Source organism: Strix aluco, chromosome 3, assembly GCF_031877795.1.
Source record: "Strix aluco isolate bStrAlu1 chromosome 3, bStrAlu1.hap1, whole genome shotgun sequence".
NCBI classification, from domain to species: Eukaryota; Metazoa; Chordata; class Aves; order Strigiformes; family Strigidae; genus Strix; species Strix aluco.
In genome coordinates, this window is record NC_133933.1 from 103,033,344 (window position 1) to 103,061,039 (window position 27,696).

General features: G+C 35.6%; 1 protein-coding gene across 1 annotated transcript in view; it reads left to right on the forward strand.

Moving 5' to 3' along the window:
• Positions 1-27,696, forward strand: part of EYS (eyes shut homolog) — a 1,110,009-nt gene that overhangs the window by 890,461 nt on the left and 191,852 nt on the right. Inside the window, exon 38 of the mRNA XM_074819828.1 lies at positions 26,831-26,995. Within this exon, the coding sequence (XP_074675929.1) occupies positions 26,831-26,995 (165 nt within the window). The remainder of the gene's footprint in view (positions 1-26,830; positions 26,996-27,696) is intronic.

The window sequence follows — 27,696 nt, forward strand, 5'->3', positions numbered from 1 at the left end:
GTGCAATATCTGGATGTATCAGGTTATATCATCATGTGGCTAAGAGACTTGAAGTTTCTGACAGAATTGCAGCTTGTTGTTTTAGGACTCAGACCCATCAAATGAACATTGGGCATAGGCAATTATTTAGCTTGGATACTTTTGGGAATGTGGTACAGTCATCTTTGTTAATGTCCTCTCACCAAATACATTCCCATTCCATTGTTTTGATGATACAAGACTTGGTACACTTTTGCTTTGGTCACTGTGTAGATAATTTTTTGTGTCAGACTTTCAATTAAAAAACTCTACTGAAGTAGATCAACATCAGTAGAATATGTACACACAGACACTCAAGGAGGAAACTGCCTCTTATCACCCAGTAAACTATGAACTTTGAAATCTGTTTTAGCTGTATTTTGTGATATGCCTTCTGTTTCCCACTACTTAGTCGTGAAAACTTTGCAGAAAAGGAACTGCCCCAACTGCTCTTAGTAAACAGAAAAGTCTCTGGATTGAATGTTTTGAATCTTTCTTGAACAAGAGAAAAATACTATCATGCACAGTACATCTCAAAGACCACTGGTTGTTATAAGGCACTTCAGTGTTTGTTTGTCATCACTTGCATATATTTCCTATATAAATTGCCACATTATTTTCATTATCTATGTATTTTGCCTATGATATCCTAATGAACCACTTATAAACTGATAAAAGTAACTACGTATGAAGTATCCTTTAAATAAGTCCTTTAAATGAGTGACAGAATGACAGAATCAGTTGTTGGTTTTGGCTTTTGTATATTATTTTATACTATTTCCACTTGTTTTCAGTGATCTGTGTCATCAGTTCTGCCTGATGTAATTTCTATTTATTTGGGGGATAATCTATATTTTGTCTACCACAATGTTAAATGTTTCAAAAAAGTAGACTTCCTGTCTATACAGATTCTACAACTTGCTTACTTAGGTGTTAGGTTCCATTTCAGGGGATCTGTCCATAATTTTAGGGCAGTAATGAAGCAATAATATGTACTTATCTTCAGGAACAAATGCAGGTTTTATTCTGTTGATGGGAATGAAGGTCATCTATTTGTAACCAGTCAGTTTTGCTGACACAATGCAGCTTAATACAACTGTCATGTACGTTGACCCAAACATCTTGGTCAAAAAAGCAGAAAAATTAAAGAGAAAATCTATTAGGAATGTTGTAGCAGAGTCTTCAATGTGCCTTCACTAGCCATTAGCAGTCTGCAAGCTAAACAGCTAATTCCAGTCCTAATAGCTACTTCTTTGGCACCATCATATACTCATGTGACAGAAATATGGACTTCCCTGTTAATTTTAAAATTGCAGTACTTAGTGGTTTTCTTTAAAAATGGAGAGAAAAGAAATTGTGAAGATATTTAAGAAACAGAACATTCCTTAAAAGTTATTTATCCTTTGCAATAGCAGGCTGTTTTCTAGGATTGAAGAGTCTCATGCAACAAAACTGTAAGATCTCTGCTTCTCTTCTCCAAATAAGCCGAACACTTGTAACAAGTGCACCATCAGTACTACCATCCTCCCTGAATTACTGACAGTAACATTTAGAGCATTTCTCTCTAGGACTTGACTCCAAGCTAACTGATGGGTTTAAAATTATTCATAGTATAATTTCTAACAGTGTGGTACTGACATTGAATCAGAAAAGGGATAACACAACCAAGTCTTTTTACGTAGATTGTTGAAAGCTCACAATCTCACAGTTATCTCCTCACCTTCATAGAAAGGTCCCAGTGCCACGTTAATGCAGTTAATTGGTGTGCAGAAGCAGCTTGAGATTAGGCAGCTCTTGGTGCTGTCAGTGTGTGGTAACCAGAGCTCTACCTCCCTGCAGCATGGATGTGTGACATTGTCCGGGCTACTTACCAGTTGCCTCATATACACCATGGAAGTACCCACTGTCTGTTCATCCCTTAACACTTCATCAAGCGATGAATGTTGGACTAGATGATCTTTAAAGGTCCCTTCCACCCCTAGCCATTCTATGATTCTAAGTGTGATGGACATTTTTTCTGAGGCATAAAGGTCATTTAGGTTTAGCCAGACTTAGTCTGTGAATGTTAATTTTTTTGTTTTCCTTTCAATCTGTACAGTTAAATTCTAGCATTCCAGTAGCTTCTTTTAGACATGAGTCAGACTTAATATGGTCAAAATTTCAGTTTGTTTCATTTAACCAAGTGCTGAACAGCTGAAACCATGTTCTAAGGAAATGTGAAGTAATATCCTACTGATACCAGGATGCAATATCTAGCCTTAGTAGTGTAGTAGAGCTAAAGAAATAGAAATATTCCCTTACAAATTTTATTATGCCAAATTTCAGTGGTCATTTTACATCATTATTCAATGTCATACCTATAGAGACTGGAGCTCCATATCAGTTTTTCCCTATGACAAAAACTTTCTCACACAAGGTGATGTTGTTAAAAATTCTCTATGAAACACAAAATCCTGAGCAAAAAGTGTTGCAATTTGCTCCTGTTATTTTATGCAACAGTAGTACTATTTTGGTTATCTGAAATACAACCACTGCAAACATTTTGTCATACTTGACAGTTATTAATTTTTGCATGAAAAATTCTGAACAGGATCATGCCAAAATACCATGTGCAGGAGAAAGATATAACACTCAAAAAAAAAAAAAGTTTAACAATGGTAGTCATTGTATTATACTAAAATAAAACATAATCTAATGTAGAATGCATGAGTTAAATAAGAACAGGAAATAAAGACCATGGAAGCTTTTGACAGTGTGTGTTGGGGGTTTATTAATACTATTTTGGGCTAATTAGGCTATCAAGGGTGTTCTGGTCCTTTAAAAAGCTGTGTTTTCCACATGCCTGCCCTGAGGCAGTACTCATTTCATGAGCTGTGTAAGAGCTAACAAAATTTTAAAACTGTGTTCTGTTTTCTAAAAAGCTGAATGCTTATTTGGCGTTTGGAAGCACAAATTTGAATGCATGAAGCAAAAGGCTTATTTTTAGATTTTTCAGAGGCTTGGTAAAGTGTGAGTCTACTAATTTTTCACCTAATTTAGCATATTGCTGTAATCCATGGTGACAAAAATTGATTCAATAGTGCTCTCATTTGTAAGATGATTTAAGATAACATGTTTTACTGTTCACTGGAATGCACTGAAAGGACTCACATTTCACATGATTAGAAGATCTTATCTGAGGACACAGTAATGAGCAGCTGAAGATCAGTAACATTTTAAGCTACTACATATGATTCATAAATGAACATGAGTATAATGTCAGCATTTCCATTATTTCCAAAATTGTATCTCATTTAGAGAAAGATTTTCCTTCTTTCATTTTCAAATTAGCAAGTTCTTGCTCTCTGTCGTACGCCCTCTGATGTTCTTTTTCAGAACATGAAGTTAGTTAAACTTCTATTATCTCATGAGACAGTAGTATTTGTGAAAAGAAAAAAAAATCCAGCGAATTGAGGCATGAATTAAATCTACTTTTACGAATAGAGAGATGAGGTTTAGATGTGTCTGTATGAGCATGAGGGTTTTGAACTGAAATTTCTCCCATGACACCAGAATGCATACTGTCTGGAAAAATATTTGAGGCCTCAAGACTTCTTGAGCTCTCCCTGTAAGTTTATGCTGGTAGAAACTAGTTTCTTAACAGAAGATACTCTGTTTTACTTCTTTTGCCTTTAGGAATTGTAGTTTGTTATATTTTTGTTATACCTATATACTCTTTAGTCATCAAGACTTTTTACATTTGTAATCTGCAATAGTATAATCAATGGCTTTCTCTCATTATTCTCAGCAAATGTGCTGAAACCTATAGCAGATTTTCTTAACTTTCAGATTCTGAACATAGATGTGAAGTTCTTCAGAAAAAAAAAAAAATCAGTTCTGGAACTAATTTCTTGGGGAGTGATGCAGAACTGCTAGCAGAATGTCCAAAGGGCTGTTTCATGGAATTCATATTTTCCCACAGCTTTTAGGTGCTTTGTCTTTTTTAAGGCACTGCATGTTCTAAGGGGAAAGAAACCTTCAGCATGGTTGAAATCATTGGGGATTCCTCTGCTTGTATTCTTCACAGAGTGTAATTAAGCAGTGGGACTTTTTTGTATGATATTGTGGATACTAAAAGTTACATGGGTTCAACAAGCAACATGTATAAATTCATAAGATAAAGATTCATTGAAAGATATTAAATGCAAAGACAAAATCTTTGGTTCGTAAAGTCCATGAGTTGCAAATTGCTGGAGCCTGGAAAAGTATTGTTCAGAAGCATCATTACATACTTGCCATGTTCCTATCCTCTTCTGTGGCATCCTCTCTTAGCCCTGTCATAAAGAGAATCCTGGGCTAGGCTGTGGTTGGACTACCTGTTCTTATGGCAGCAGGACTTTACTTGCATAACAGCTCATCTTGTATGCAAGTTTTGTCTGTGTTACAGCTTGGTTATTTCTAGCAGCAAAAATGAATGGGATAGTTATAAGGGTCTCTTTGTGTGTGTATCTGCCCCAGATGCAGGTCCCAGTTAGAGGGGTCAGCACTTGAGAACAGATTCACCACCTCAACATTTCTGACCCCAGATCTCATGTCCAAAGATACAATATGTCAGATCCTTCCTTCACATTTCTCCATTTGAAAATCTCCTTTCTGATGTTTCTTTTAGTAGAGCTTTAATCCATGACCTGCACCAGCTGTTGCTCTGGTCCCTTCCTAGACCCTCTAGGAAAACAGAAGGATTGCTGCTGTAATTGAAGAGAAAAAAAATCATTATTTTATTGATCCATCAGGGCTTTGTTTTTTGTCTCCTTGATACATAAACAAAGGCAAAGAAGAATCAACATGTTTTGGTTCCAGATACCTCCTTATGCAAATGTGTGAATCTAATTAAAGACCAGGCAGTACATTTTCACAGCACTAGTATCAGTTCAGTTGCCACACTTTCTGTTCCATTGCAGAGTTGTATGCCATAGAAGTAGATATATTGATTTATTGCTAAATAATAAAAAAAGGAGGTCACAGAGATCTTAATATAAATGAAAACTTCCCATAGATTAAGAAGCAAATATTTCATTTTGTAAGATATAGGTGGTTGAGGAAGGTATCAGTCTATGTTCATGTTATCGTTCTCTGTCTCTTGTTCCACTTCAATACTGAGCAATTTTTAAACAAGTTTAATAAAGTCAACATGGTAACAGAGCAAGACCACTACTGTGTGCTCTTAGTAATGTCAACATGATTTACAAATTAATTTCATGTTTGGATATAATTTTGAAAATGTTTTACTGTTGAAATAATGGCTTTATTTTCACAATTTCTTCTTTAAAATCAATGTGAAGCTTCTTTCAAAGCAGTTGTTGCTCAGGAACAAAGGAACACACATTATATAATGAGGTTCTAAACATCTATTTCTTTTTTACATGCTGTGCATAAAAGAAAAAAACGAAGTTTTCATTCTGTTGGCCCAAGATACACAAAGATATTAAGTATATTTTTATGATCATTTATATTGTTAACAGCTGCCCACACTTTGTGGTAGCAGTCACTATAATACTTAACTTTACAGACTCTTTATTTTGGCTTTCTACTACTATATCTGACATTGATAAGCAATGTAGAAAAATAAACCAAATGGCAAATTTCAGTTTTTATAGGCATGTATTAAAATAAATGAGAATTTAAATCAGTCTAAACAAGACTGCTCAGTGTCTGACTCTGCTAGACATTAGAAAATAAAGGTAAAGCGCACTTTTCAAGATGACAGATGTTAGTTATTTTGGGCCTTATCATCCAAGTTATAAACTGGAAGTGGTATACTAATGATGTGGGTCTTTTCTGTATTTGTTTTTTAATTTGTGGGAGGTTATTTGACTTGAAGAAAGTGTGTAGGAGTCTTTTTTTCAAATTAGAGGTTTTGTTCCTTTTTTGTTCTGAAAATCTAGAAGTAACAGCTCACAGTCCAAAACTAATTAAAGTGATTTAGTAGATAAATTAGATTAAATGTGTCTTGGACCATTTACCTGCAGTTCATCCATTGTGATACTTTTTAGTAGGTTTGTTATGAAATGAATGTAGTAAAAACCCAGAAAAGCAATTAAATTTTCCAATTTGAAATCCATCAGCACTGAGACTGTTATGAAGAAAATATCTGAGGTGTGACTTGGTAAAAAATGGTTCAAAGAGGAGAAATCAGACAGCACTAAAATACAGAATGTACCTTTGTTAATAATTAGATACCACAAGCTAAAAGGGCAGGTGTTCCTTACCCTGGTACATGTTCTTATGAACATATTTTGATTTTATCTCCCTTTCAGTGTGTTTTGAGATTGTGTTCCTTTCAAAAAACTAATCAGCACTGCTGCTGCTCTAAACTGCATCTGAGCTATGCTGAATGATAGCTCATTTCAGCCTTGTTTTTTCCTCCCATATTCATTTTTCATCTATGATTTGAAAATGAAGTAATTTCACAGATGACTATTTATAGCCAAGCAGATATTAATAAGGCAGATGGGGAACATGTATTTAAAACTATCAGTAAATGGGATTTCAGTATTGTTTTATTCACTGCTTTCCTGTTTTCTTTATCATATACTAGAGAACCATAACATGTAGTGTTAGTGGCAGAGTTGTGACATTGTTGTAAGGTCATTTTACAATTGCAGATGCTCATCAGACTGGGAAAAATGTATAGAAAATTAATACTACAGTAGTACAAAGTAGTTCTCAACATGAAACCTAACTCAGCCCTGCCAATGACTTTAAATATAAATTTCCCATCCTAAAATACCATGTCATATTAAAAAGGAATTGTTAGTAGCTGTGTTTTGTTACATAAACAGATCTTAGGAGAGGCTCCACTCTACGCAGTTCAGGTCCATAGTCTCTGGAGGCAAATAAAAGCGTTGCTTGAGCTGTGTTTGTGAACCAAAAACTGAGTATAGTAAATTCATGGTGCAACCTCTACCTATTCTTGGGTTGAGCCAGTGATGCAGTTAAAATGGTGTGATTTATTTTGTTTTTGCAATGACTCTTAGATATATTATTTATCTTCTCTATTTCTCCTTTTCTAAGCCCTGCACTGCATTTGGCCAAGCTTGTCATTCTGAAATTACCTTTCAGAGTTAGCTGGAAGAACAGTTGTATACAAATAAGACTGTCAAAGAAGGAAGGGATACCTCCTTTTTTCTAACCTGGCAATTAATTGTTCTTAATTATGTTACTTCAGACATTTCAGATTTTTTTTAGAAATTCTTGTAGTTGTCAATCAACAAGGATCTTACTATGTTTATTTTGAAAGTTCTATGCTTAGTCTTAGGGCTCTAAGCAGATGTATACTTACCAGCTATTCCAGTATCCAAGGCTGAGCAAGGAGTTTTGCCTGCTTTTCAGAGCTATTAATATCTGGTTTCTAAAAATGAGTGCAAACTGCATTACAATGCTTTCTAGATGGCCTGGAAGTATTTTTCTAGAACAGTGTTGTGGTTTAAACTCCCTCTCAGTGGGATGGGCAAGAGAATCAAAAGGGTAAAAGTGAGAAACACTGTTTTCATCACAAGTCCAAAACATAGCATCTTACAGCTACTGTGAATAAGATTATCCCAGTCAAAATCAGTAGTCATGCCATTGAAATTTAGTGTGGAACATCAGAGGTGTAAAACTGAAAAAATAACATTATAAACAGTAATAACAACAAAAGTATTGAACTTCATGAAGTAGCTCTTGAAATTCTATTTAACATGGCAAAAGACTGGCACATTGAACAGTTAATGCTATTCTGGATTATTGGTTAATTTTAGCTATATAAAAGCAAATTTAAGCTTTTTGTATTTTAACTATATCCTCCAAGATGCTAGGCAATAGAATTAAATTAGTGCAAATTGGTAGATAATCTGTTATTTAATATGTATCAACCCTAGATCAGTGATAAATGGAATAAAGAAGAAAATAGCAATCTCTAAAAGTTGGGTTATTTCACTATCAGTACATCAGACTGTTTATTTTGCTACGTTCCAGAAATATATTACAAAGTTAGACTCAGAAGTATTTGAGTTTTGAACCTGTTCTGCGAATTGACTGCTGCTGCAGCATAGACATCAGTTGTTTTGAGTAAAACATATGCTGCCCAACTCTGTTGGATATAGTAAGTTCTTTGTGAACAACTCTAAAATCAAAAATAGAAATACACTGGCTGAAAAACTGGAAGTACTTTTAGCTTTCCATTGGTAAGGACAGCAGACTTTCTAGCTCCAATAGTCTGGGATCTCTGAAATCACGTAATCTTGATTACCATCTTGCCTCATGCATTCCTGTCTGCCTTTGTACAGTTTTGATTTTTAGCAGCTGCTCACTGAAAGACTGTAAAAGTTAAATTTAAGATTGATACCAGACATGAGGTAAAGTATTAATTGCTGAATCTTGGAGTTGATGAGAATATATGTTCTGAAATCATGATGGGTGGAGGGAATTGGATGGAGGGATGGATGAAGGCATTACTTAATTAATTTTTTCTTATTCTGATACTGAATCAAATTGAAGCTTTAATAGTTTCACAAAATGTAATGAAAAGTTAGTATTTGTCTCTCAGGTGTGTTCACCTCTCTGGTCTGAGAAATTGCTTGTATCTTAGATCACTGTATTAAATCTTACTGATTTCCCAGCTTCATGTGTAACAGTGAAGTAATATTCCAATGGGATATAGAGGTGGATTTATTTCAGCTTTAAAGAAATAAATATCTAACATAATAATGGGGTTTGTTTACTGAGTTCTCTATGATTTTATTAAAAATGGGAAAAACAGCCTAACCCTCACAGCAACATCAGCAGCTTCATTTTGAAAAGACCTTTCAGAGTTTGCTGGAAGAAAGGAACAACTGATATACAAACATTAAACCTCTAACTGTGGTGTAATAAATGGCATAGAAGTATTATTTGTGTCTTTCGAAGTGTGCTGGCTTTGTCTGGGGTAGAGTTAGTTTTCTTCATAGTAGCTGCAATGGGACTGTTTTGGATTTGTGCTGAAAACAGTGTTGATAATGCAGAGATGTTTTCATTATTGCTGAGCAGTGCTTACACAGAGTCAAGGCCTTTTCTGCTTCTCACCCCACCCCACCAGCAGTTGAGCTGGGGGTGCACAAGAAGCTGGGAGGGGATACAGCTGGGACAGCTGACCCCAACTGAACAAATGGATATTCCATACCATATGGCCCATACTCGGCAATAAAAAACTGGGGAGAAGAAAGAGGAAGGGGAGACATTCGGAGTTATGGTGTCTGTCTTCCCAAGTAACAGTTAGGTGTGATGTAGCCCTGCTTTCCTGGACATAGCTGAACACCTGCCTGCTGATGGGAAGTAGTGAATGAATTCCTTGTTTCGCTCTGCTTGTGCATGCGGCTTTTGCTTTACTTTATCTCAGCCCATGAGTTTTCTCACTTTTGCTCTTCTGATTCTCTCCCCCATTCCACTGTGGAGGAGTGAGCGAGCGGCTGTGTGGTGCTTAGTTGCTGGCTGTGATTAAACCACGACACCAAGGAAGATGTATAAATTGGTGCAAATATCAAGCACAATATAAAGTTACTTGTCCTGAGACTTTGTGTTCTTGTGTGCCACAGTATTTTGTTTGTACAAAACATTGATCCAAATCAGAAAGGGAGAGAAAATAACATTCTTACTAAGTCCAGGCTCTGTAGTTTTCAACAGCTTCAAGCAGACAATTGCCCCACTCACCTGTAACCAGAAATTAATTCTCTGAGTCCTTGAATTGATGTGGGTTCTTGATACTGTATCCTGATACAGACCTGTTCTTCTGCACTGCAGTTCCATCAAGTCATATGAAGTGAAGAGTAAGTTTGTACAACATGATTTGTATTTCTAACATAGTCACTTGGCTGTGATCTAAGCAGTTCACTCAAGCGAAACAATTTTCTTTTTTTTTTTTTTTTTCTCCTATTCAGACTTGAGAGATTAATTCCATCTGCCTTTTATACCCATGAGTTAAAAATATTCTCTTCTGTGCTGGGTTTCTCCCTTATATCTTCATCACTTTTCTTTCTCTGGATTACATCTACAAAATGCTTCTGGACTCAGAACTCCTTGCAGTAATTATAATGTCATTTTTCTTATGCTATTTGCTACTAAACTTTAAGATTGTCTTTGAAGATGTCTCATGGGACACAAATGCACCGGGCTGATAAAACCTCCCTGGATATCCTTGAGAAGTTGATATTCAGAAAGATTTCCTAGTGAAATAATTAATAACAAGGAGTTGTTAAAACATTTATAAGTATGGAATGTAAATGACTATACTATATACAACTTTATATGATCCCATTCTGGTTTTAAGACAGAAATGTACCAGATGGATTTATACCCGTATTTCCTATCTAAACCTTTGGCCTGAAAATTTGCCTTTTAAGACAAGTATGAAAAAAAGGTAGACTGTTTCCTGTATGTTCTCCTGATTGTTGGAAGATCTGACGGGTGTCCTGAAGTGTAGGATTTCCTTCCTCTGAGCTGGAGACTAGGGGATCTAAATATTTCTAGATCCTAAGTAAGGAAGTGGGACCTCTGACCTATGGACAGCACAGATTCCCAATGCTTCCAGTTCTGTGTTGGGTTCCTGGGGAAACTGAGATTGACAGCCTGGTGTAGGTCACTTTTTAGGACACGTGTTGAAGCATGAAAGCCTAAGAAGTCCATCTCAGGACATACTGTATTTTTACAAAGTCATGTTTTATTTATAATTATTGTTATTTCTCCTTTGTTTTGGTAGTTGTCCTTCTAGATGGAAGCACAGCTCCTTCAGGTGATGAAAATCAGTACTTAAATGTCTCCTACCAAAAACATGTTTCTGTTCTATGAGTTTACCTGTGATCTTTACGTACAGGAAAGTGTGCATATTGTGATGTGCTTTTTTTCAGACTGTCCACAGACAATTGCACTAATGTGAGGAGTGTTTTGGCAATGCAGTGGAAAGAGGGATCTATATTTCAGATGTATCCATTTCTTACATGCACTCTCCATTTACTTTGGCCTTACTTCCGAAATAGGTATAATTTCCTAAACTGTATAAAAGAAGAATTGCTTCTCTCCCATCTTTTGCATTACTGACATGAAGGGAAGTCTGTCCTGATTTTACATTACATTAAAGTCTTAAATGGAGCAGTTTAGATTCAGTGTCTGTGCCACAAAGAGCTCAGTATTAGCCTCCCAGTGCTAATTTTTTGTAATTACTACTCAGCTGTTGAACAAGTCTTATAATGGAAAACTGCTAAAATTATGACTTTTTCCCCCTAAGAATATGGTGAAAGTCATCCCACTAAATGGGAAAATCATTGACATCAATGAAAGAAATAGACAATTTGAAAATCTATGAGAGAATGCAACACACTATTTTAAAGTAGATAATTAATTGAAAATAAGATACCACGAGATTAATTCCCTAGCTCAACAATGACTAAAACTAAATTATTTAAAATTACTAAAATTAAATTTACTCCTTTTTAAGATAGATTGATATCACTAATGAGATGTATCCTTCATACGATAAGCAATATTTTTTAATTTAGTGATTTTCCATTACACTTGCTTAGACTTTGTCCCTTGAAACACAGTAATAATAAAAATAAAGACCAAAAGGTTTTTTAAACAGTTCAGCAGCACAATGCAGGAGACCTGGATGTGTTTTCTAAGATAGTTTTTTGTCTTTTCTTTACATCCTCTGGGCAAAGTGCTTAAAAGTTGTGCAGTGCAGTGAGTCCAATAGCACTGGAGAAAAGGACACGATCTTCAGATAAGTTCTACTTGCTTGACTGTAGCAACACCAAAAGAAGAGCTGTTTCCTTAGAGAAGTAAAAGTGAGCAGGAATATATATATCATTTGTATTTCACTATTTGTTGATGCCCAAAAAAACCTTTGGATCTTTTGTTTTGCTTTGTATAGTGCAGTCTCCAAGGAGATCTACCTCAGTGTGGGGGTAGACAGAATAGGTTCTCAGAGTGTGAAAACAGACTGGAGCTCAGTGGCTTACAAATCGTGAGTCCCTGTTGCATTCACAGTAGTGTCCTGTTTTTTCCTTTGGAACAGACCAGCTTCCAGTAGCCCAAGTGCAGTAACCTTCTGAACTGAGCAAAAAAACCCATACTGAAACATTAATATTTTAGGGGCTTCTTGTCCTGGTTCACTGAGAAACTGACATTGACATGTTTTATACTTTTATTACCACATAACCTTCATACATATTTTAGTTGGTGTTCTTTGCATCAGAGAGCATCAAACAATTTTTTAATAGTTCCTGTGCTTTTTTCATAATCAAGCTAGGTATACTTCAGATATGTTGCTGCTTACATACCCTGCTTTAGAAATTCTCTTTTGTGTTGTGTTGAGGTGCAAGGATTACTTTAGTCTATGCTGTATTTTATTTGTTGCCTAGAAGATAAGATTATTTTCCTCCTGGGACCCTTTGTGGAAATATCCATGTATACAAAAATGTGTTTCTTAAATGTTTGCAAACACTGGAAAATAATTTTTCATTTGCTTTCCTGCATTTGTGGCATTTCACTTAGTGTATTTTCCAAACTGTATTCAGAATTTGAACTGAACTTAAATTATTATCAAACAGAAGTTTTGCTTATCTTGAAACTAATGTGTTTGAATTCTGCAGTAAAGCTAGGGAGAAAAGGAAATTTTTGTCTATATGTACTTTTCTCTAGGATAAAATTAGATCTGTTCTTTCATTGACCACCTTGCTATTCATTTAACTGTATATTTACAAACTAATGCTGTAAATCCACTCAACAACCTGTTTGAGTAGACCTACTTACACCAATACAGAGGGGCTTACAGTAGTTCCAAAGTCTATTGCTGTACAGTTAAACAAAAGGGAAATTATATCAGGTGATGTGTAATGCTTCACTGAAATCAATAGGTATGTGGCATTTTGCAGTAAGTGGAAAACTGTATCAGAAATGGTTCTGAAATAAGAGTTTTTAGTCTGGGGTGACACTTGGCAGGCTCCCAATTAAGCGGGAACGTTGAGTTGAAATACTGTTTTCGTCTTCTTTCAATAAGAACACCCCAAAACATGAAAGGAATCTTTGTCTAAAGTCATCCTTCATAGAACATAAACCACTAAACTAGAACAAAGGAACTCTGTATAGATGAAAGTCAGATCTGCACTGCAAAGAGTTAAAATAAAAAGCGTTGAAAATATCTGCTCAAGAAGGGTGGCTTCCTAGGTTTGTTGAAACTCTCATAGACCTTTTTATTACCTTTGGGACTCAATTTAGGAAGGCCTTTTTGGGCAGGCAGAATGGAGTGTGAGGAGAGATGGGGTTGGGAATATCTCTATTTACAACCATGTTGCAGGCTTCTTCTGTCTCCAAAAGGAGCTTGCTCTGCTGTTCCTTGGGGAAACAGTCTTCCCTCTCTTTTGTCCTTCTCAGAAGGGTTTTAAACTAACACAAAATGCAGCAGCTATGGCAAGGCAGTAAGTACGTTTCTTGTCTACTTCTGCTTTAACAAAATCATAGAATCATAGCATCATAGAATGGTTTGGGTTGGAAGGGACCTTTAGAAGTTATCTAGTTCACACACACACACACACACACCCCACAATGAGCAGGGACATTATTAACTAGGTCAGGTTGCTTATAGCCCTGTCCAATGCTATAGTTTTCACACAGCAGACAATGTACTCTCTTTGTTTCACCTACACCCACAGTAGAGGTTTGCTACATCACTGTAACATCAAATCAGTGTAAAAAAGCAAGCAGATGAGCTGAAAACTCTAATACTGAACATCCCTCTCATCTGGCACTTCTACCAGTTATGCTGTGGAAGGGGAGAGTGATGGTACTACTGTTAAAGCCAAGATAGCCAAGATAAATCCAATGAAACTACTCATTTCAGTCTAAGGTAATGTCAGACAGTATTTCTTTTACATCTTGGCTGAATTATTCAGGGTGCTAAAGAATAAAGAATTGTGCAAGAGATTATGCATTTCTGAGTTTTCAATTGGCCACCTCATTAGTTTAATCCAGATAAATTTGCTTACATGATTACAATATTCTTTTGCAATTTCATGTGACTGAACTTGTTGTGTGCCTACAACACTGAGCCCAATTTGGCCTAAAAATAAATAAATTACATTAGCAAAACTGTGGAGAGGCAGAAAATTGCTGTTTTCTGAATCCTCAAAGGAAAGGGTAAATACATTGAAATGTCTCTTTTCCTAATTCCTGTTCTGATGTTAACTGAAGATTAATCTACCTGAATTTGTTAATAATTTTAACCCTTAAATATTATTCTTGGTCTGTTACTTGGTTTTTTTCACCAAATTCTACAGTTAGATTCATGATTCCCAAAAGAAGCCATGGCAAGGTGTTAGTATCATTGGGAGATGGAAAAGAAATTGCTTTCATATTCCTATTTTGTGGCTCTCATTGTTCCTCTTAAAACTTCACATTTTGAGAGAGCAGAAATTAACAGTGTTTATGTTCACATTGTTTCTAACCTTGCTCATTCTCACCTACAGACATTGTCACTGCCTAATCTCAGGCTCTTATCATACACGGCAAAACAGTCTTTTTTCAGAATAAGATCATATCTCTATGATTTGAAGCCAAAGGCCTTGAAACATCCCCCACCCCAATCCCAAGCCTCAGGGACAACTGTAAAATGATAGCTTCAACAAATTAAAACATTGCAACCAATCCACTGGCTCACTAATTAAGTTGAATCAAGTAAATTGATATTCATTCCAGGCTTATGAAGTAGAAAAGCTTACACTCTCAGGTTGAAGTAGTTAGAAGGACTACTTGATGAACTTGCTGCTTGTGGTTTTAGTATCCTTTGCCAAAATACAGCATTTATTTTTATAGTTTTATTGCAGCTTAGTGTATGTTTTTTATTTTATTGTCCAGCTTCCTAATTAGTTTTGTAGATGGGAGCCTAAGTTATGAAATTGCCTTTGAAATCCAATCTTCCACTGATTATCACATATTTACTTCTGCTGCATCATGACCTGTGTCATTTTCTTATCTTTTTCTTAGCGTGATGTTGCTCTTAAATTTTGGTTTGCTCATTTTCTTCTCTTTTTTTTGTGTTTCAGTAGCTTGTCAACCACTTGTTATGCTGGACAATATTCTGTCCATTTATTCACAGCTGCATGACTATTTAATATTATTTTTATTTTTAACTAAGACATATATATATATGCAGTAACCTTTCCCCCAAACAAACAAACAAATGAAAAGTATTCTCTAACAAGAAAATTTAACAAGCTTTCTGGAGAAACACTGAATGTATTGACCACAAATTATTGGGTATGAACATGAGAGGGGTATAAAAGAGAGTATGAACATAAGACAGGCGTATAAAAAATAATGTGAATATATTCCTATAAATATGGTTTAGAGATCTTGCAAAGTCGTAGGAAGCAAACTGAAATTAATTTCAAGTCAAAGGTCAAATAAATATTTTCTACATTAAAAGCATTTGTAGAAGGATGCCAACTGATCATTGGTTGATTAACCAGTTGACACTCTACCAAATTAATTTCTCCATTTTATGAAATATCTTTTAAAAGATTAGGAGATCATTCATAAATAGCTCAAACGAACTTGAGAAGGGTATTACCAAAACTTTAACAGGAATAAAAACTTCTTGGTTTCATAAGAACACAGTAGTAGTATCTCTGAAACACTGTTTTCTCTTTTTTCTTTCCACATTTATGCAGGAAGGACTTACTTTTACAGGCAACGAAGGCAACTTTTTAAGGGCAACGAAGCTGGTGAAGGGTCTGGAGCACATGTTGTACGAGGAACGGATGAGGGAACTGGGGTTGTTTAGTCTGGAGAAGAGGAGGCTGAGGGGAGACCTCATCGCCCTCTACAACTACCTGAAAGGAGGTTGTAGAGAACTGGGGATGAGTCTCTTTAACCAAGTAATAAGCAATAGGACAAGAGGTAATGGCCTCAAATTGCGCCAGGGAAGGTTTAAACAAGATATTAGGAAGCATTTCTTTACAGAACGGGTTGTTAGGCGTTGGAATGGGCTGCCCAGGGCAATGGTGGAGTCCCCATCCCTGGAAGTGTTTAGGAGTCGGGTTGACATAGCGCTGAGGAATATGGTGTAGTTGGGAACTGTCAATGTTAGGTTAATGGTTGGACTGGATGACCTTCAAGGTCTTTTCCAACCTAGACGATTCTGTAAATTCTGCAAAGTACTGATAGCTAGAAAATGAGAAATTTCAGGAACTACCTCTGCACCCTAAACCTATGAAAACAAACTCAGATTAGAACTCAGATTAGATTTACACAATTCTGTAAATTATGCATCCATATGTCTAAATAATAATAGGAAAGTCTAATCAAAATTTTATCAAAATCTCATAGAAAAATAATAAAGAATTGGTGCATACACAGTGTAACAATACATAAACTGTATTGTTTATATGAGCACATTAAATTTAGTGTGCTTAAAACTACAGCTTGCATTTCACATATAATATTGATCATCTATTATCTGGTACCAGCCATCTGACAAATCAGTCTGCAGGGTTGTCCAGATGGAAGATTCCTCTTCAACTGACTAAATATGACACACTGAAAAAGTCTGAATATTTGTCCAAATTAAATTTTTATAGCCAATTATTCATAAAGTATTTCTCTGATCCTTTGGGATAGGACTGTTAGTTTATGTGTTCAAGCACCATTGCAGAGAATAAAATTAAACTTAGCTGGCAGAAATAAAATTGAAGTGGCTGAAAATACATTGATATCTCATAAAGCAAAAAGATGGCCTTAGAATTTTGATAAACATGAGAGTTGCAAATACATAAATAAAATATGTACATATTTAGCTGAGACTCATTGTAAAACAACAGAAAATGAAGCTAATGGGTTGCATTCATTTGTGTAACCAAACAGTTCTTATGACAATGAGTAAATTACAATCTCTACTACATCCGCATGATATGAGAATTTAGTTTCCAAATGTATTCTGACAGCTGCCTTTTTCCCCCTGAAAGCCAATACTTTATTTCATTCACTCCTTTTACTAGTTCATTAGATTTGCATCAAAGATGTGAAAGCTAATGTTCAAGTAGACCTTCTGTGATACTTTACAGAACAAATACATTAATAAGTGAACTTCAAAGGATTTTTACAAGTCCTTGCTTCATTAAAATTTGCCATAATGTGTCACAGTCACCTTAAAAGCAACCAGCTTTTCAATGTCAAGTATAGTAGCGCATTATGACAACTCCAGTGTAAATTATGGTTTGATAATCAAAGTCTGCCTTAGATTTTTTCCTGTAATTGGGAGAGATTGAAAAATATAAACGAAGATATAAAAGACCCTCATTTCCCTCCTACATAGGACTTTTTTTTAAATAGATAAAACTCTGGTGTTTTTTAAGGAAAATCATATTTCCTGTCAAATATGTTGAGCTTGAAGAAAATATTAGATAATAGCTTTCCAATTTCCTCTATGTCAAATTCAGGAAAAGAGTTAAGCACTTATGAACATTTTGAATGCAGGTGGTTAAATACATCTGATTAGGTACTAGTATCAATTAACAACATTCTTTTCACTTCAAAATCCAAGGCACTTAGGAGCAATGTAATAAATTCTGGAGAAGAAACTAATCAAACAGAAAAAGATAAATGACTGGGTTGTTTTCAAAACTACTAAAAACAGGTAGTAAGATGCTAATTTTTGTTTGAGGATTTGGATTAACAACAACTAGATTGTTTGGAATTCTTTCAACACCCAACTTCTTAATTTTTTTTTTTTTTTTATACCTTCTGTTGAGGTCATACCTGTTTTCACAGAACCTTGAACTGGGTATGAATGAATAATTTTCCTTTTTCCTTTCTCATGTTAGTCTATTCCACTTACACATGTGGTCTTACTTTACATGTCTATGTAATATCCATTAACCATAACAGAATTTAATAATTACACAGCATCTCTCAGCTGGGCAGTTTAGCATGCTTCCTGGCCATTAACTGAATAAGCATCATCTTATTCTGTGAGACAGGTAATTTTCTTCCTTTTACAGATACATAGAAGTTGACCGGAAATACTGAATTCTCATCTGCTGTAAACTGATGCAGTTATAACTTTGTTGATGTATAACAAATGAGGGTGTAGGGGAAAAAAAAGTGATTTTTCCCTCCTAAAATGTGAGATTAGAAGAGGAATAATGATCTTACAAAAGGAATATGAAAATAATTTCTTCTTGTGCCTCCCTCTTCCCACAGCATATGAACATCACTTGCTTTACTATGATTTTGTTTTGTCGGACATGCAGCTAACTCTTGAACTTCTCAGTATGTAAGGAATGCTAAAACTATCCACATATCAAATATTTTTCCTGAAGTAAAACTGCTAACATAATTACATTGGGTTGATCTACTTATTACAGTGCAGCTTCCAAAAGAGCAAGGTAACTTGATCTCTAGGCACTAGGTAATGACACTTGCTATATGTTTCAGATAACTATGGAATCATTAATTTCCTTTATGTTAAATGGTGTGCATATTTCTTCTCTTCTGTCATGCATTCTTAGCAGTGATTCAAAAAGCAGAACAAGCCACATAAAAACTACCAACTGGATCAGGCCAGTGGGTCATCTAGCTCAATCTCTGAGCAAAACCAATAACAAATACTTTAGGAGGGATATAAAAACAGGGCAACTTTGATTTTTCCCAAAGTACATTACTGCAGCTTCCACCAAGCATTGAGATTAGGATTTCCTGAGCTGTGGTTCCATTATACTTGCTGTTCTGGTGAACTGGTTTTCCAATATTTTTCCCAATTTTTAATGATTCTTTTTTAAAAATACTTTTGACCCACATAATATCTTGTGGCAATAAATTACCCAAAAAAAATGTATTCTGTGAAAATTTATTAATCATTTCCTTTTGTCTTTCAAGCCTGTGACCTGACAGTTTCACTGGGTGCCCTTATTTTTGTGTTACAGGACATGGAGTAGTCATTTCTTATACACATTTTTCTCTTCATATTTCATCCTTGTTCAATAGGCCTGATCTCTGGAAACCATACCATCCGTTTGATCATCCCTGCTTATGTTCTGTGTTTCATTGTACCTTTGCAGGGGCATGTTACCAGGCTGCTTGGAAAATTCAGAAGAGACTTCTAATGGCATCATCTGCTTTATTTTCCCAGAAATTTTTAAACTCTTTTCATCTAACACTGCTCCACTTGTATGGCAGTTTTCTTCAATGAAAATGAAATTATGTCATGCTCTTAAGGATTGCTTATTTGACCCATTGCCTCTTGGTGTTTTCTCTCGGTCTTCACGATTAGATATACCATCTTTCTGCCATTTGAAACCCCTAGCAATCGGCAAAGTAAGAGATTAAGCCAGTGATCTGAATTCAGATCTCCCAGTTGACAGCAGAGAGCATTATCAGCAAGGCACCAGGCTGGCCTGATAAAGAAAAACTTGTGCATTTTATTCCATAAAGATTTTTTGCCTCATAATGTAGTTCAGTTACAGCAACCAGAAGGCTTTTGTGCATTGAAACAAATGAATGAAAGCAGCAAGGGTGAGATTTATTTTGTTTCATATTTTATTGTGTGGAAACAGCTGAACTCACCTAATCAATTATTTCGTAGATTTCTAAAGTTACAGTCATTGAGGAAATGGTTATTTTATTTCTGTACTATTGTAGGTGTGTGTGAAGCTTTATGAAATACCCAAGTCAGATTTTGTATGTACCAGACATAATCCCTAGGAATTTTCTGAATCATATTTATTTCACTTTGATTTTCTTCCCACCGTGAACATGAGATAAAAGAATGCATTACTCTCAGCTTGTTAAATTTTATTTCCTGGGATATTTTGTGAGCATGAGATAGATAGAGCAAGCCATGTATTCATCAGTCCCTTGATATTGCTTCTAAACTGACTTTTTGCCTGTTGAGAACACCTCCATTCTTAGTAATATGGAAAAGGTTTTCTGCACTTGTCGGCAAAGTTTTTATCATCTGTGCTTCTACTATATTCTTTAGGTGATGGAAAAGAGAAGCAAGCACAGAATCTGTCCATAAGTTTCAGACCTCTGTCATAGGATCTTTACCACTGTAACTGAAAAATACAAATAGCAAATTCAGAGTTTAAGCCCCTGACTAACTATTTTGATATCCTGTTCGGTTCACATCTCTAACATTTCATCTCAGAACTATTGTATTAGCTTGTTTTTGCCTAAAGAAAAGCCTCCAGCAGGCCATTTGGTTCTGATGCACGGACATCAAGAGTGAGAATTGTTCATCTAACTTCAGATATTGCCAGTGTACATGTCTACAGCTAAGCTAGTGACCCTCAATTCCTTTTATAGCAAGTGGAAAGAAATAGATGGTTTTAGGTTATGATTAATCTGGCTTTTTTAGATGTTTATTATAAGGTGAAGAGAATCACATCCTAGGATTACCTATTTCTCTTCATTATTAAAGACCAAAGACTTTCAATGAAGTTATCTACCCTGTAGATTGTACACAGCTTGTTCAGATGTTTGGTCAGATCTCTCCTAACAGAAGATGAATGCATTACTTCCTTTTCTAGGGTTTTGTCGTGGGTTTTTTTCTGATATTCATCCTTACTATTAAAAGTATTACTTATTTCTCATCTGAATTTATTTAGTGATGGCTGATACAGTTGTTGGGTCTTACTGTCTTCAAGATTCAAAAGTCTATTTTTAATAGAATTCAGTAGAATTTAATAGAATTCAGTACTAAACCAAACTTGTCACAAAAAGCAAACAATGCAGATGAAGAATTAGAGATAGGAGTGGAAACAGACAGATTCCAATTTACTAGCAGTGGAAAACTGTGTTCTTCCCTTTACTACTCTTTATTTTCTAACTAAGACAAAGTCAAATAGGATCATAATAGAAACTTGTTAAAAGTTTCACAACATTTTCTTGGCATATTGTGGGTTGTTATGAAACAAGTCAACAATATCCCAGAAAACCTTTTTCTTTCAGTATAAAATTCAAGACTTCAGTTAAACCATTAAAGTAGTTATTCTATTAGCAATATAGAATCATAGAATGGTTTGGGTTGGAAAGGACCTTTAAAGATCATCTAGTCCAATCCCATCCCTGCAATGAGCACGGATATCAACTAGATCAAGTTGCTCAGAGCCCCATCCAACCTGACATTGAAAGTTTCCAAGGATGGGGCATCTACTGCATCTCTGGGCAACCTGTGCCGGTGTTTCACCACCCTCATCATAAAACATTTCTTCCTTATATGTAGTCTAAATCTATATGTGCCATTCAGGAAATCCAAGACCCAACTCTGTTGTCTCTGTTATGAATTTTTGTAGGGATTGTATCTTGAATTACTTGTAGCCCGCTTTTTTACCCTTAAAATGTTCATTACCTTTTAATTTCTACCAGTATAATTGAGACCTGTAAAACTGTTACATTACTTATAGTTTATTGTGCCTTGCACTTACAAAGTCTTTTTTTACATATTAATTTTGTTTATCATTCTATTATGTTGCTTCCTGATCATTGACATATTTAAGTATCTAAAGATGAAGCCTATATGCAGATAGGGACCTGAGTTTGATCAATTTAGGTTTTAGACACCTACATAGCCTAAAAAATATAGTTTGGGGGCTAAAATTCATTAAACCATTTTGCTTACTGAAACAGGGACATGCTCCGAATCTGAAAGAACTGTATGGCTTTGAGAAGTTGTACTGTACTAGTTTTCTCACTATCCTCTATTGGTATAGTCTCACATTTGTTACTGTTCAGTTGTAGTAACAATTAATATCTCAAAAAATAACATTCTGCTCAAAGATCTTAAATGTAGGTCATAACACAATTCCTTTGTGGAAATTCTCCATGCTACAGAACTGCTGTGCTGATGACTCCATTACATTCCCTCTTCTTCTTGTGAGGGTCATGGTTAGTAAATCCTTATTGCTCTTCAGTTTTTCCATAGTGCAGTGGTCTCCAAACTGTTTTGATTGATCACCCCATCAGTAAACAAATTTTTGAGGACACCATGTCAATGTATGTATATGTACTTTTTTATAAATTACATATATGTACTACTGCAGTTCTAATATTCTTCCTCCTGCACCCCAGTGAATTGTCTTGCGTACCCCCTGGGGTGCATGCACTCCCCTTTGGCAACCTAGTGGAGCAGTCCCTTGGGGTCATCAACAGAGCTGACAGTGTTAGTGGCCTCAGGAGAGAATAAAGTAACTATTTCTTCTGTCAGCCTGTCCTGTGAAACAAGTGAAGAACAAAATTACTTACTGCCAGCAACCATCTTAAAATATGAAGTTACATAAATGTTACTTGAAAACAACGTAAAATACTCATACTGTGGTAGAGTCTTATATGCACATTGTAGATGGCATGAATAGTATTTCTGTTATTAGCTTATTGTAGTTCAGCATATGCCTTCCTTGGCTCTGATTCATGGAACCTACTAGCGTGCAGCCATGCTCAGTGCTGCATGGGACTTTAATTCCTGCTAATTTAGAGTTTAGTAGAACAAGGGAAGTGGAAAAAGAGATTCCAGACAAGCAGCTTTGCCCATACTATTCTACCTGTTTATTTCATCACAAATCTAAAGATTATAGGCTCTTAATACACAGACTCAATCAACTACATCAAGGACCCACAACTGATTTTTCAGAACCATGGTTCTATCTTAGTATAGTTTCTATTTGTAGATACATGCATATTCTACTTTTTTTTTTTTTTTTTCCTAAAAGCTACTTTTTATTTCACGTTTTTTCACTTGGAATTCCAACTATTGGCTTCAAGGCTATTATTTTGTCAATTTTTAGAAAGAGTTTACAGTAACTACCTTTGTGTCTATGTATGCATGTTAAACATTATTTAAGATGCCTTTTCACAGTCTGCCATTGCCAGTTATATGTATAAATTGAAAGCAGACACACAATGATTTTTTTATGGTCCATATAATGTCACCTTTTTCAGAATCCCATGTCAGGGAATTTTGTATTACTATTTAACATAGCTTTGTGAAATGGATATATAGTTATCTGTATAACGTACCAACTTGACAATCTTCACTTAGAGTGATGGTATTTCTTTTGCTTGTGGATTTCTTACAATTTTGATAACAATATTCCACTATCCAAGATCTCCTAACACTCATATCTTTATGAAATCTCTCAAAGGTTTTTACTTAGTTCTTCCAAAAATACTGTGAGTGTCATTAGGTTGATCTTGATAAGCTTTAGGAAGAGCAATGCTGTGTGTGAGGCTGCAGTTTGCTGCAAACAACTGTTTGCATTGCATCAAACTATTCCCTGTTATCAAACTGTCACTACTATTATTGAATTAATTTCAAATGATGGGTCTACAGTTAGCTGTATGTATGAATTCTGTTACGGATGAAAAAGTGTGGTTTAGATTTTGGTACTTTCTCCAAATCCAGTAATACTGAAAATTAATTACTTGATGCTTGACAAACATTGAGGGTCTTTAAAATGTGTTTCCACTATATAAAAGATAAGACAAGAATACTTAGACTTAGTGGATATTGCTACAAGTACCCTCAGGATGCTGGGGTTCTTACATGTTCCTCACTGTCTTGCCATATGCTGGGCTACTTGCTTGACTAATACTTGTCACTGAAATACAGTTTCCTCTCCAGACCTTCTTTTGCAATTGAGTTCTCATTAGTTTAGTCAGAATTACCTTTATTATTTGTCAAGATTTAAGGAACAAGAGAATATGAGTACTTTAAAACTGTTTTGTAGTTACCGAACAAAGTTACAAAAGATAAAACAACAAACTAGGATGATTAACAGTAAAGATTTTCGTCTGCTATTCAAGCACTTCAGCTAGTTTGTGATGTTTGCAAATTAGCTTTTAAGCCAAATGGAGGAGAGTGCTCTAGAGAGTTTCCATGGGTGTGTTTTCCTGTAGAGAGGATACTCTGTCAGAGCACCCTAACTGATGCTGTAAAGTTATTCCCTGCAGGATCTGTGGCTACTGAGACATCTCCCTCCCCTGAAATATGGGACACAGAAAGCACAGCTGACCATGTCCTGTTTCAGTACTTCTCAACTGTTGAATTGGAATGCTTCACAGTTGATTCCTCTTGCTGGGTAGGAGGTTTTCTTGGTGTCTTGTGTTTAAGAAGTCTTTGGTGGCTTCTTTGCTTCATTGTGCTACCTGTAGAAGTTGTATTCCTTCTGATCTACATTGCAGGTAATCAGTCTCAGTTTGTGTGAAGATGAAAGCTCAGGGATATCTTTTGTTTAATTTTCTTTCACTTAGGCCCTTTATCCAACTGACAGGATTAACCCCTGTGCTCTCAGTGACCTCTTTGCTGATGTTATACAGTTGCAATGGATTGCAACTGTTGTACAGCTTTAGGGCAGAGAATGACTGTTGAGGATCAGCAGGCTAATAGCCTGCATGCTATGAGGAAGAGGGTGTACTCTGCATCTTTGCAGTTCTGGATGGCTTTATTGGCCAGGTATGAGTTTAAGTCTCTGGTGAAGTCTCTGTCTTCTCTGTATCTCTTCTGATGATTCCTGAGAGGACTTCACTGCATTGGTCTAGGCTGCTTTGGATGCAGCACTGCAGGTGTAGTCACTACAGTTGAAATAGCATTTTTCTCAGTAGTTTAGGCTATCCATTAGTGCAGAGACTTCTGAATGAAGGGTACTGGACTGCCTGGAAAGTTGCAGGTCTTTATGGAAGATCTCTCCTTTTAAGGAAATTATCCCAGACACAGTAATGATGAGGTTGTCCTTCCTGTTTCAAGATTGCCTGTACATCCTGTGCTTCATTTCCTTTCTCTCTCTTCTCCCCCTCCCCTTCAGCTATCTGAAAGAAACTTCATAAAATATTATTTTTAAGGAAGAAAACAAATTGTGGACAGTTAATCTCAAAGTTGAGTAGTTTTTGAAAACTGCCTAATAAAAGACTTTTTATAGCTTTAGCTGCAAGATGTGCCACTATATTGTGAGTACTGTACTACACCGAAATTTCTCAAGGCACTATATTTGAAGAACAAGAATTAATGTTGTCTGCACAGAGCCTCTGTGTGAAAAATCACAGAATCATCAGATCGCTGAGGTTGGAAGGGACCTCTTGAGATCATCTAATCCAACCACCTGCTCAAGCAGAGCAGGGTCACCTAGAGCATGTTTCTCACAATCATGTCCAGTCAGGTTTTGAAAATCTCACAGGATCAAGACTTGGCAAACCTCTCTGGTCAACCTGTGCCAGTGCTTGACCATCTTCACAGTGAAAAAGCATTTTCATGTGTTCAGGTGAAATTTCCTCATTTTTGATTTGTGCCCATTGCCTGTCAGGAGGCACTGCTGAGAAAAGTTTGGCTTCATCTTCTCCATCCCCTCCAATCAGGTATTTATAGACATTAATAAGATCTACCAGAGCCTGCTCTTTTCCAGGCTGAGGAGTCCTGGCTATCTCAGTCTTTCCTCATGTGAAAGAAGCTTCAGTCCCTTAATCATGTTTCTGGCCCTGCACTGGACTAGCTAGATCTGTTAGTACTGTTTCCCTTGAAAGTATGAATTTAATTAGACAAATGGCATTCTCATTGTGTAGGTCTGCTTCTGACATTTTATTATTTGCAATTCCTTTGACCTTTTCCTCACCCTCCAAGGGAAATTTTTCATGCCATAGTTTTTTCACTTTCTCCAACAATCCCAATTTTTCTAGACCTACCATTTAGAAACGTAACTACTTCTTGCTTTCCATCCTGCCTTTCTTTTGTTGCCAGGCTGTGGGGTTTTTTTAATGAATGCCCTTCAACACACGCTTGTTTAACTAGGGGTTTCATTTTGTTCTTTCTTCTTAAGTCCAATAAAAATGGCAGAAATTACACCATGGGCAGATTCCACAAGCAAACAAAAAATGAATAAAGTGAATAAAATTTTTGAAAAATAATATCCACATACTAGTCATGCTTATGTATAATCATCAGTCACAAATCTATTGTATAGTTTTAGTTCATTAAATTAAAAATTTCTTTGCAAAAATATCACCTGAACTCAGAGTGTTTTTCTTGTTGCTTATTCCTTATTCATATCCCTGATGATGAATTTGGACAGTCTTCAAGGAGCATCGCTTAACTAGGGATACTTAAGGCATCAGGAAGACATTCTCTCGAACTTCAATTAGTTTTACTCTGTTTTTTCTTGCTTGAGTGGTATTGTGATCACAGCTACAGGGGAAAAAAAAAAGCAAAAAACTTAATGACTAAGATAGTTAATGCAATAAATGTTGTAAATGTTAAGCCTTCAAAGTTAAAAATTTTCTCTTGTGATTATTTATTTTCAAGACAGCAGTAGTGCAGTGGAAAAATACATAAATTGCCCAATGGCATCTTCATCATAATTTCAAACCCAGAACATCTGAATATCGTTAAAATGAAGAAAACCTGTGTTTCTTATCTACAACTATAAAACAAAAGTACTTCACAGGGATGTCATAGGATGTCTGCACAGACACATCTGTAAAGATGAAAATTTGTAACAATCTTTTGAACTTTATTGCATCTTCTAGCAGTAGTTCCTCCTATAATGGTCTTTTCACTTCTGGTAATATGCAGATGTTAGGATATTTTCATTTTCTGCATATTTAACTTGAATGTTTGAAATTAAATAAATTTATATGCATGCTTTACAAATAATATAGTTGATTGCACTATTCACAGGTATTCAGAAGAATGGATATTTTAAAATGCATTTTGCTGATTATATTGTATTTTATTATTTTATTTTGTAATAAAATGATATAATTAGCTTTTGCTTATTCATTTCAGACACGGCACTTCTTTTTCCATCCTTCACTGGAAATTCTTACTTGGAACTACCTTCTCTGACATCTGTATCTGAGACCAGGACTGCATCTGGGCAGGAAACAAGCAATCTGACGACTCTGTACTTGACAGTGAAAACAACTGCTCTAAATGGCACAATTCTTTACAGTGAGTACCAATGATACTTGAAGCTAAGTATCACTTGTAGCTTCTTCAGGTCCTTATTAACTTTAGTGTACATCAGCTGGCATTTCCTATTCAGCAGTAAAATGAGTCATTAAAATGTAGTAGAAGCCTTTTGGTATTCTAATGCATGATGCATTATAAAATTTGAACCATCATTCTTTGTGCTCCTCTGGAAAGTTCTTTAATTTATGACTCATTGAGCAAAACATAACTTACAAGTGAAAATGCTGCTTCCTGACAAGAAAGAACATAGCAAGCATATGACTCCAGTAATAAGTGTTACAGCTCTAAAATACAAATGTTGAAGAAGGTTTGAACAATTTATTACAGAGAAACAGCTTCTTCATAGTTGGGTTGAGACTCATTTTTTATTATAATTGTAATCTTCATTCCAAAGATTTTTTGATTTGCAAAAATATCTTAAGTTCTGCAAACTTGCCATATTTCGGAGTATTTACTGTGATTTTACCCTTTAGAGGATTCTTTTGAGGTTCCCGGAGTGTATACTTGCGGACTTGGATGCATGCTTGTTGATACTACATAAGAATGTTGTTACTTGCCTGCATACTTGGTTCCTCAGTATATGACATGAACTTCTGAGACAGCATGCTTTTCAGTAGTCAGCAAGAAAAATAGGTTTCTCTGCCAGTTATATATTTGTTATATATTTTAGCTTGTAATTT